The sequence below is a fragment of the Rhinolophus hipposideros genome, assembly GCF_964194185.1.
Source record: "Rhinolophus hipposideros genome assembly, chromosome: 6".
Lineage (NCBI taxonomy): Eukaryota > Metazoa > Chordata > Mammalia > Chiroptera > Rhinolophidae > Rhinolophus > Rhinolophus hipposideros.
In genome coordinates this window covers 80,751,557-80,762,637 of record NC_138052.1, presented here as the reverse complement: position 1 = coordinate 80,762,637, position 11,081 = coordinate 80,751,557, and the positions used below count along the sequence as shown (strand labels likewise).

At 36.9% G+C, this 11,081-nt stretch overlaps 1 protein-coding gene across 1 annotated transcript; it reads right to left on the bottom strand.

The window, feature by feature from the left end:
• Positions 1–8,868: 8,868 nt before the first annotated feature.
• LOC308498574 (endogenous retrovirus group K member 13-1 Env polyprotein-like) lies at positions 8,869–10,599 on the bottom strand (the record flags this gene model as incomplete). The annotated part of the gene is made up of 1 exon (XM_081050790.1): positions 8,869–10,599. One exon carries the CDS (start codon positions 10,597–10,599, stop codon positions 8,869–8,871), a length of 1,731 nt encoding a protein of 576 aa, XP_080906916.1.
• Positions 10,600–11,081: the final 482 nt, after the last annotated feature.

Genomic DNA, 11,081 nt, shown 5'->3' with positions numbered 1-11,081 from the left:
AAAATTCCTTTACACTTTTTAACTAATTTATGTTATATTTTCAGTCACTCTCAACATAAAGTGTCCCAACTTACACTAGTAGCAGATGGGATCTCAGCATGGCTCTGATGATAAATGGTCTCCAAAATGGCCATCAGGGAAGTTATTAAATAAGCCCAAGTATAGGAAGAGCTGAGGTTAGGGCAGGAGGTCAGATGGGGGAGAGTTTCTAATCACCATGAACTTGAATGACCTTGCAGGGAGATCAGTGAGGGCATGTGTGAAAAGGGCATAGGAGAAATTTAGGTAAGAAGTAATGTATGTTCACTTTAAGATCATAAAATGTAATCTTCATACACTTGGGATAAACATATTTATTATTTCATCAATAACTAATTACTTGTCTAGTGTTTCTATTTGTTTAAATTAAGCATGAGTAGTAAAGGAAAATTCATAAAAAGAGGTTGCAATTTAATTCAATATGGTAATTTAACCCCAGAAATATATTGTACTCACAAATATCTAATACAGATATAAAAAATGCAAAATGCCAATAACAAATTCAAATTAAACAAATAAGTACACAAAGATCTATTTAAAATATAATCGCAGCTGTGCTATATATAAAATAATAAAATGATTAAATAAATTACTATATATTAATGTATTACTACTAATCAAATATATAAACAAGGATGAAATAGTTAACATACAAAGATATCCACAATGCGTTAGCCACATAAAGCAAGTTTCTGAACAGTCATTGTAATATGATTGTAATATATTATAATATGATAATATAATAGGGATAGGGAAGAGGAGAAGGGGTTGGGGCTTTCAAAGGATTTCTGAAAGGAAAATAGTTACCTAAAGTGGTATCTGTTTCTGTATTTGGACTGAGGGTCAAGGGCTAGCATGTATTATTCTTATAATAAGAAAATAAAAGAGTAAAGGTATTTCCACTTTTGAAAAAATAATATACCTAAATAAACATCATCCCTAAACTTACAAACTTGTACATAATTATGTAATACTTAGTAATTTCTCCTGCAATTAAAAACTGTCCTTATTATCATTAACTCCTTCACCCTAACCAAGCAAGCATTACTTGATGTTTTAGATAACATATGATATTGTTGAAAGATCTATAAGTCAATTCCAATATTCTAACTATACAACCTTTTGAAATACAAGAAAAGCCAATAAAATACATTTGTGTGATAGAGTTAGTCGTGCAGCAGAGTTATATGATCATAATACAGCGTAACAGAATTTTTCTCAATTTCTCCAAGTAATTGCAAAGTAAAAAAGAAAACTGTGTGAACAACTATAAAAAGAAAATATGTTGTTCACACATAAATCTCATTTCAACAGCAGCTCGTAGTTTTGACATTGCACGTTTGAAATTGATACCTCTTTTATTTCTATAGCAACACTCTTTAATCTAACTCTCCATTTTATACAATCTACGTGCATACAGTCCAGGTGAAATTAAAGGTCACAGTTATTAGGTAGAAAGATCTACTTATGTTTATAAAAAAATATTTGCTGCTATAAATAGTAACAAATTCTAAAATGTCTATGGGACAAATGATGTTTTGAATGCATGCTAATGCTTAAATGTTCTTCCTTGAATGAAAATGAGTATCTATTTAGTCTGTGGAGTGAGCTTGAAGGCAGAAGACTGTGGGACAATGAGCACTTTCCTGTCCGTGGACAAATGCAAAGGGCGAACAAGGGCAGGTCTATGTCTCACTGATAGGTGGACACAGGTCAGGGTGACAGTGAAAATGCGATTTGCTCAGAGGCTCCTAGAAAGATGTGCATCTTGAAAATCTCCGTAGGGACATTTAGCCAGAATTCAACCTCACCTACTTATACCCAGAGTTTTTATATACTCTCCATTTTTCCTATTTTTCTACCTTGTTTTCTTACATCTTTACAGAATGTACAATTTTATCACCCAGCAGCACCTTACCATGATTTTTTAGTATTTCCAATTGCTTTGATTTAAATTACTCTTTTTTCTAACTTCAACTGGTTCACTATCTCTTTTATCTTTAGTCTTCTTATTTCCACCTGATCTTCTTTATTTTTTCCAAACATCTATTTTTGTTTATAAGGCATAAAAAGAAAACATCTGTCTTCATTTGTACACTAAAAAAATGTTCTTATGTTTAACCTTCTAGTTTAACTTTTCTATTTTCTGGCTTCTTAATTATTTAATCAATTGAATTCTTTTATTCAATAACTCTTGTCTGTATTTCTTAGAATGTTTCCTTGATTGAAATGCAAAGATGTTTTACATTTATATTATTACACTTTAATTTAATTTCTAAAGTCTTAAATGTCTAGATTTAACTACTTCACTTTCATTAAAAATTTCCCTATATTCCTGAATACAAAAGTATTCTTGTTTTCTGCACTGAGCTAGTACTGAGAAATCTCCAAACAAGGAAGTTGGAGCCTTTGTCCCTCAGCTTTCCCTGCACCTCCCCTATGTCTTCCATTAATGGTCCTCAGCCTTTTCAGGAAGCTTCTCCAAAAAGAAAAGGCCAATCTCATCTCAGAATATTTAGGTGAAATTATGGTCTGAACCACACCTGGGGGTGGGAGTGGTGGGTGAGTGACGGCAAGAAACAATGGGAACGGTTGCTCCTCTGCAAACATTCTTCCAAAGTGGCACCTTTTAGAACATTTTATGGTCATGTCAACATGACATTTTTTATACGTGTAATGAACAGACCTAAAAAGAACAATTGTAAAAATAAGATGGTGAGGTATATAGAGAAGGTAGCCAAACAGGAAAACCCCAACCCTCTCCTTTTTTGAAGGAATCCGCACTGACATGTGTCCACCCATTGCCTAACTCAGACATTCTCCTGAGGGCAATACCACCCCCCTCACAAGGAGGCGAAAACTGCTTCATGGGGGATGGTGAAAAATATTAGCTATTTCAATGATTTGTGGACCTCTGAAGAGCCATAATCTAGAAACAAATATATATCTGTGCTCATAAAATATCACAAAGCATGGAGTGTAATAAGGGGGAAAAATGTCTAAGGTTGAGAAACTGGCTAATTTATATCTCTGTCAGAAGAGTCTTTAAAAATCCTGCATATTTGGCCCATCTCTAGTGCATGTGACTTGGCCAGGAATCCTGAAATCTCTCCTTTATCTATGAATTTGTCCATTTATTCATTCATTTATCCAACAACTATGTTTTAAGCATCAACTATGTGTCACAAGCTATATTATACATTAGGATTCTTCCCAAAGAAGTTGATAACCAATAAGAGATTCAGATATTCCTATATGTACGTAAGTTATGATTAAAAACTACTACTTTTGTGGATCTCAGGAGAGGAGAAGTTAATCTAATTTGGGGGGTCACAGAAGGCTTCTTGAAGGGTATAATAACTAAGAATACAAGTGCTTCAGACAGTTGAAACAGATTATACAGCACTTGAAAGCAAGACAAAGAACGGCATGCTTGGTAAAGGAATGTAGTTAATGAACATCAGCATGATTGGTAGGATACATAACATCCAAACACAGTCCAAAAATTCTTTCTCTCACTGTGTGCAAATACCACCCCATCCATCAAAAGGTGCCTGCCTATTTCCCTCCCTTTACATCTTAGCTGGTCTGTGTCTCACCAATAGAATCCAACAAAAATCATTACTCTAGGACTTACTGGCCCAACGTCCACGTACTAAGAGGAGCAGCAACTTCAGCTTCCTAAGCTTTGGAAGCCAGCTAGCATACCATAATGCAATCGAGAAAATACTGTTGGGTGGAAGGAGGTACGTGAAGAAATCCTATAGAAAGAGATACCATGTGGAGAGAGGGAGAATAGGAGGAGACTGAGATACCAAACATGTCAGTAAGTTTTCTTCAATTTTACATCCACCGGCTGAGTGCAACTGAATGAGTGACCTGGGCTTAGTCACATGGACAAGAGCCAGACGGCTAAGCCTGATTAATACACCAAATCACGAGAAATTACCTTGCTGCCAAATGTGATATGCATGACAGAGGTAAATCTTGTTACTGTCAGAGTGGTGTTTACAGCTACGAAATTTGCCCAAAGTACACTACTTATGGGTATGATTGTGAGCATGAAAATTAGATCACAGACATTCACAGAAATCATTGGACATGCAAGCCAAATTAAATTTAAAGAACAGAGTGATATTAGGTGACACCTAGATTATAAATTGATAATATATTTTTTAAAAGTTGGCTATAGAACTATGGCTGCACACAATATTTTCACTTAATCCATGCACTCATTCCTCCAACATATATTAGGCACCTTCTATATGTCAGGGGCTATTCATAATGAGACATGATGTATGCCCTCAAGAGTCCTTGTTGAGGGGTTGGGAGACATAGACAGACAAATCAGTCATTGGAAATCAACAGAATCTGTTCTATGTGCCCCTATATTATGTATATCTTGGTACTTATATCTTGTACACCAAAAGAACAGAAAAGAGGTTCGGTTTATAGATGGGAATTTCGTTAGGTTGCTTGAGTATGTGCAACAAGAAAAAGAAGGTAAATGCATTCGATCCAAAGAAACATGAGCCAAGATGTGAACATGTGAAAAGACTTCATTCTAGAACACAGTGGTGTTGAGGCAAGGGGGTATAAAAGAGCTAGAAAAATATGCTGGAGCTAAATTGGGAAGGGTGTCTTGTGTGTCTTGAGGGCTTGACATGGAATTAAAAATTTTAAAGTAAAAATAAGATAGATCATTTTAGAAAGATTACTGCAATGGCAGTAAAGAGGATAAATTCCAGTTGGAGGAATATCTGGAGGCAGAGAAAACAGTAGGAAATTGTTAGGGGAACCTAAATAGCAGATGATGGACTTTGTCAAACATTCACGGCTGTACAACTCATTGTGGATATGAAATACACAGACTTAAGTGATTGTATGTGATCGTAGGTGGTAAAGAGGTATTATCATTCGCAGATCATCTTAGGTGACTCCAGGAATGATAATGACACTAAGAAACACATGAGAAAGAAAAAGGTGAGGATAGAGGGGAAAAAGATGATGGAAAGAGGAAATTGGTTTGAGACCTGCTATCTTTGAGGTGCTCATAAGACATGCACATCAACATACCCTATTTTATGAGGTACTCTGGGTGAATAGTTATTGCTTTGGGATAACGTCAGTAGTTTCAAAGTTGAATTCAGAGCATAAATACTGTTATGTATGTTGGGTGTATAAGTCCAATAAAAAATCGATTACTTACACTTAGAGTATAAAACACTACAGTACGAAAAAGTAATAATATAAAATGAACATGACAATGTCATCGTAGTCATAGCCATATAGAAAATTGCCAAAATTGGTTTAAGATTTAAACCTATCAGCACAACACTGATGTTTACAACCCATTCACCATGTGATTGTGAACAGCACGAAAATAAATATATTATGGAGATAATATTTCACATGCATCAACTTCACTATGGATTAAAGACAAGGTCTTGACAAGTTTACATGAGGCACTCCACCAATTAATGGCAGAAATTGCTAGAATCAGTGATTACTAGTACTTCACCAAGTCTTTCTACCTCTAATTATTTAAATTGAATAATAAGTACTATATGTGTGAATATAATATAGTTGAAATACTATATAAATTGTTAAAGAGAAAAAGCGGTATATTGGTACTAGTTCTAAACCATCCTCACTGACATTCCACATTACAAAGATAACCTGGACTTTGACCTTCCATTTCCTTTTCTATTACACAGTAGGTAATAGAAATTACCAGCATAAAGCTAACAAGGTGGAGTGAGAGATGGCTTCTACACTGGAAGATTATTACTGCATCGCCATTCCACGGAAATTTGACTTGCCTTATCATAATAATATATTCCGGAAAAAGTTTTATGCAAAAACTAAATGACTTTATTTTTTCAAACTCTGAAACTGTGTCCTAAGAGAGACAAGCGTAGTTTCATTTTCACCAACCTTAGTTAATAGGTGGGATTTTTATGCATTGTCGGCTCTACACATAATTGTTATATATAATTATAATATGTCCAACAATGCCTTCTTGTAGGTCACTGTGGTTATTACTATGGATCTGGATAATTAAAAGAGAATGAAAAACTGTTCTAGCCCCAGAAGGGCAACTATAGGTCTCTTTCTTAGTCTATGAAATGCTAGAATTGAAAATGCTTTGTGAGTCATCTGTGACCAATGAAAAGGCCTTTCCATAATTTTAGCTGTAAGTTGACCCAAAAAAACAAATCAGAACACATTCAGAAAGATGACACATGCTCAACAAACCCAAAATGTCTAAACAAATTTAATTTGAACCTGAAGAGAGATACATGCAAGGGCACTAAAAACAATCTGAAATAAATTGAAGATCTACTCTCCTAATTAGATGGTATATTTATTCATGGAAAACACCCCAAAAAATAAATAGGTCATTAAAATGTATGTTTACATTTACTGTAAATTCATGCACCTCTTCCTTTTTAAAGATAATGGCATAAATGTTATCTTTATTTAATGGAAGTTAAATGAATATCTTAGTACTTTGATAGTAAACTACAAAATCACCAGGCAGGAAATTACAAAACAAAATGAATATAATCTTTATATTATAGAAAATGTTTTAAATTGTTCTGTACACTATTTATAAGTAATGGTTACAAATAGTTTTATCTGTATGTAATTATCCTCCTAAAGAGAATTTTCTCGAAGCATCAAGAAGTTGTAAGTTCTTTACCTTTGATAATTCAAAATTTAAATATACACTTTGCTCTAATATGTTGCTTTTTTGTTTGGGGGCTATAAACACAAAAATTACAACATAATTTAAGCTTATTATAAATATGCATTTAAATATATAGTTAAATTTTATATATTCACAAAAAGGATTTAATATCTAATTTGAAAACTCATTTTTTTGTAAGCATCTTATTCTTTTTTAATATATTCTGGTATAGGTACATCTTTTATTTTTATTTTTTAATTAAGTTTATTGGTATGACATTAGTTAGTAAAATTATATAGGTTTCAAATGTACAATTCTATAATATATCATCTACATGTTGCATTGTGTGTTCACCACCCAAAGTCAATTTTCCTTCTGTCACCACATATTTGATCCCCTTTTCGATACATTTTTTAAAAAAGAAATCAAATGATATTTCCCATTACAGTCAAATTACATGGAATAGAAATTTTTAAATAGAATCACTAACAAAAATAAAAGTTACTGCCTGATTTTTTAAATTTATTGGGTTGTCATTGGTTAGTAAAGGTATATAGATTTCAAGAGTACAATTCTATATATCATCTATAAATTGCATTGTGTGTTCACCACCCAAAGTCAATTCTCCTTCCATCACCATATATTTGACCCCCTTTACCCTCTTCAACTTTCTCTCCCTCCCACCTTTATGCTCTGGTAACCACAAATCTGTTGTTTGTTTCTATGAATTTTGCTTATTTGTCTTGTCTGTTTGTTGCTTTCAGTTTTATATCCCACATATGAGTGACATCATATGGTTCTCGACTTTTTCTGTCTGACTTATTTCACTTAGCATGATAACCCTAAGAACCATCCATCTTGCTGCAAAAGGTAGTATTTCATCTTTTCTTATGTCACAGTAATATTCCATTGTGTATATGAACCACATCCAGTCATCTATCAAAGGACACTTTGGTTGCTTCCATGTCTTAGTTTCCGTGAATAATGCTGCAATGAACACGGGGTACTATAGCTTTACGGACAAATGTTTTCAGATTTTTGAGGGGTAGATACCCAGAAGAGGGATTGCTGGGTCATATGGTAATTCTGTTTTTAATTTTTTGAGGAACTTCCACACTGTTTTCCGTAGTGGCTGTAGCAATCTACATTCCTACCAGCAGTGTATGAGGGTTCCTTTTTTCTCAGTCTCTCTAACACTTATTACTTTTCTTGTTGTTGATAGCCATTCTCACAGGTGTGGGGTGGTATCTCATTGTGGTTTGGATTTGCATTTCCCTAATAGCTTGTGAAGTCGAGCATCTTTTCATACATCTGTTGGCCATTTGTATGTCTTCCTGGAAGAAGTGTCTGTTCAGGTCCTCTGCCCATTTTTCAATTGGATTGTTTGTTTTTCATTGTTGTTTAGTTGTATTAGTTTTTTAGATATTTTGACATTAGCCCCTTATTGAAAGTGTTGTTTGCAAATACCTTTTCCTATTAGGTTGGTTTTCTCTTTGTTTTGTTGAAGGTTTCTTTTGCTGTGTAGAAGCTTTTTAGTTTGATATAGTGCCGGAGCCTGCCGGCCAGTCGAGCAGATGACCTGACTGAGGGGGTGAGGATACAGAAAAGAGACAGAAACGAAAGATGGGGTTGGGAGGACTGCTAGTCCCGAAGAACCCAGCAGCCCCGAGTTTATTTGTCTCAGCCAATTTATACAGCACATAAGCAGGAACATTCCCACCGTTATTTACAGAATGTGGTGACTTTTGTGTTTTTTATCTTCCTTGTTTCTTGGCGTTTGGAACATGCTGACCTTCACATGTAGCCAACCTCCCTGTTCTTGTAAGCTTCTAGATAAGCAAGTTACTGTGAAACTCAGCCAAATATTTCTAAGACAAACGCCCTAGGGGGGGGGCGCATCAATGGCTCCCCGCATCTCCCCCCTTTTTATTTTATAGAGCTAAGGTGCTTATCCCAAGTGACGCCTGTCTTAAGTTGTCTCACCTTGTATCAAAGGATCTTACTCGTCTTTGGCAATGCACATCCTATTTTATCGGATGCCGCCTGGCTTGAGTTGTCCTGTACCAAGAGAGAGACTTACTCGTCATCGGCAAAATCACTTATTTATGGGGGCACCTCTTTGCTCTCGCGGAGAGTTATAGCATGGTATCAGGGCGTTTTTGTCTTTTGGTATGTAACAGCAACCTATGTAAGGTGACTTTAGTTGCTGAGAGGTCTCGGATAATCAATTGAAGCACACAGGGAAATATCAGTAACCCAAGAAGCACCAAGCCCGCAAGTCCAATGAGGGCTCCTATTTCATGTTGCCAGGCTGTAAGAGATGGGAAGCGGGATTGTATCCCTTCAACCATCTGTTTTGCCATTTCGGCAAGGGAAGTATCCAGCTGAGGTGCTTTTCTTAGGGCTAGAATATCTTGATGTAATTGTATCAAATTTAGAGAGGCATTATCATGATGCCAAATACCTGTAAGATGTTTTTGAACTTTATCCCAACCATAATCAGACTTATTATAAACCTTTCGGGTCACACAAATATGTTTAAAGTTTGCATGGCAGTCCAGATTTATGCGTAGTTTTATACTCTGTACCTCTCTTCCTATGAGAGACATAGTGTCATACAATGCATTTAAGCGTTCTTCTACTTTTTGATCTATAGCTTTTTGGATAGCAAGAGTTTGTGTAACATTAGCAGATAGCTGATTGACATATTGTGCAGTCTGAATAGATTGAGAAAGAGAGACAGCTGCGGTAGTAGCAGCAGCAATCAGAGTAACTAAGGCAGCAATACCTGCTACAAGGAGACCTACAAAGCGTTTTGGGCGTGAAAGCAATTCAGTAACTTGCTTGAATAGCTGAACTCCCTCATCACTATACCAGGGACCCGTAAGGTTTACGGGTACCATTACAAAAGAAGGTTGATATAGGAGTACAAGTTTGCTAGTGGCAGAGATATTATAAACACAATTAGTAAGGGTACAATTATAACAACTAACATTCCAATGACTTTCGGCAGAAGTTATTGTCACATTTCCAATTAGAAGTACATAGGGTTCTGGCACGCAGGCCTGTACTTTGTAATAGCCAACATTAACCCGTACAACCTGTACATTCCCTCGTGGATCCCCAGTCTCCCCCCCCATAGTGGCCACCAACCGCCACAAATAAGACTGTATGGGGCCGCCGTCCATAGTTAATAGAGTCTCTACCAGATATAATTTTCCCATATTGTCTTTTTCTTGAAGACCCCAATTTACCAAATACCCTGAGTTACTGGTATTATACACCGTACCGTTAGTCCCACGGCACCTAAGCCATACAGGTTGTCCCGTATGGTTGTTGTTGTCGCGTTCACAAACAGGGAAATCAGGTGCTCCCGATGTAATATTTGGCACTCCTGCTCCTGTGAGTTCTGTCATCCAAACTTCCCAATTGGTCAAAGTGGTGGTGATTTGTTGGAACTCATTGTCCCCATCCTTGAGGGGACTGTTTATCTGGACCAAGTAGCTCCTTCTGGACAGAGTCAGGTTAACTAGGAGACAGTTGTTCTTGTCCCCGGGGTTTTTTGTGAAGCAAATGGGCCTCCCTGTGGATAGGCCATCAAAACTGAAGTTTTCCGCCTTTGTCGGACGAATGTGGCTGCTGGAAAAACCACCCATACACCAAGTGTTGTTGGTGTAGACAGGAATCTCTGGATGATCCCAGGCAGCCGGTTGGAGCAATGGGGGGTTAGGCACGTATGTCCAATAGTTATTCCCTTGTCCCTGACTCTTCGAGGCTGCGCCTAGCAGGACCAGCACGGTCAGGAACATCTTTTGAGAAGTTACCACTGAGGAGCTGCGCGTCTGTGGAAATTCAACTGGACTCATCATCACTGTCTTCAGGGTCTAGGGGCTGCTGGTCCCTCCACTCCTTAGATTTTTCCGCATGGCGTACCAGTCTTTCCGGGAGCCACCTCGGGGCGTCAGCATCCTGTGGAAAAACACAAACATATCCTCGGCCCCATATGAGGACCGGGTCTGGGCCTTGTCACGAACCCGTAAGTGGGTCCTTTCATTTAACCAAGGCCTGGGGGCTGGCAGAAGGATGCCAAAAGCGATCTGTTGTACTCTTGAGAAACATTAACAATTTGGCAGGTTGGGCAAGTTTGAACTATATGTCTGGCCTATTTGTAAGTAATAGGAAAATGAGCTTGAAGGCCAGCAGCATTTGTATGGGTTAAAGAATGAAACTCAGTTGCCTCAGTAATTAGAACATTAGCAATCAATGAATCAGCAACAGCATTGTCACGCATCAGTTGTCCCGGTAGGGAGGTGTGGGCACGTATATGAGTAATGAAGAATGGATGTTG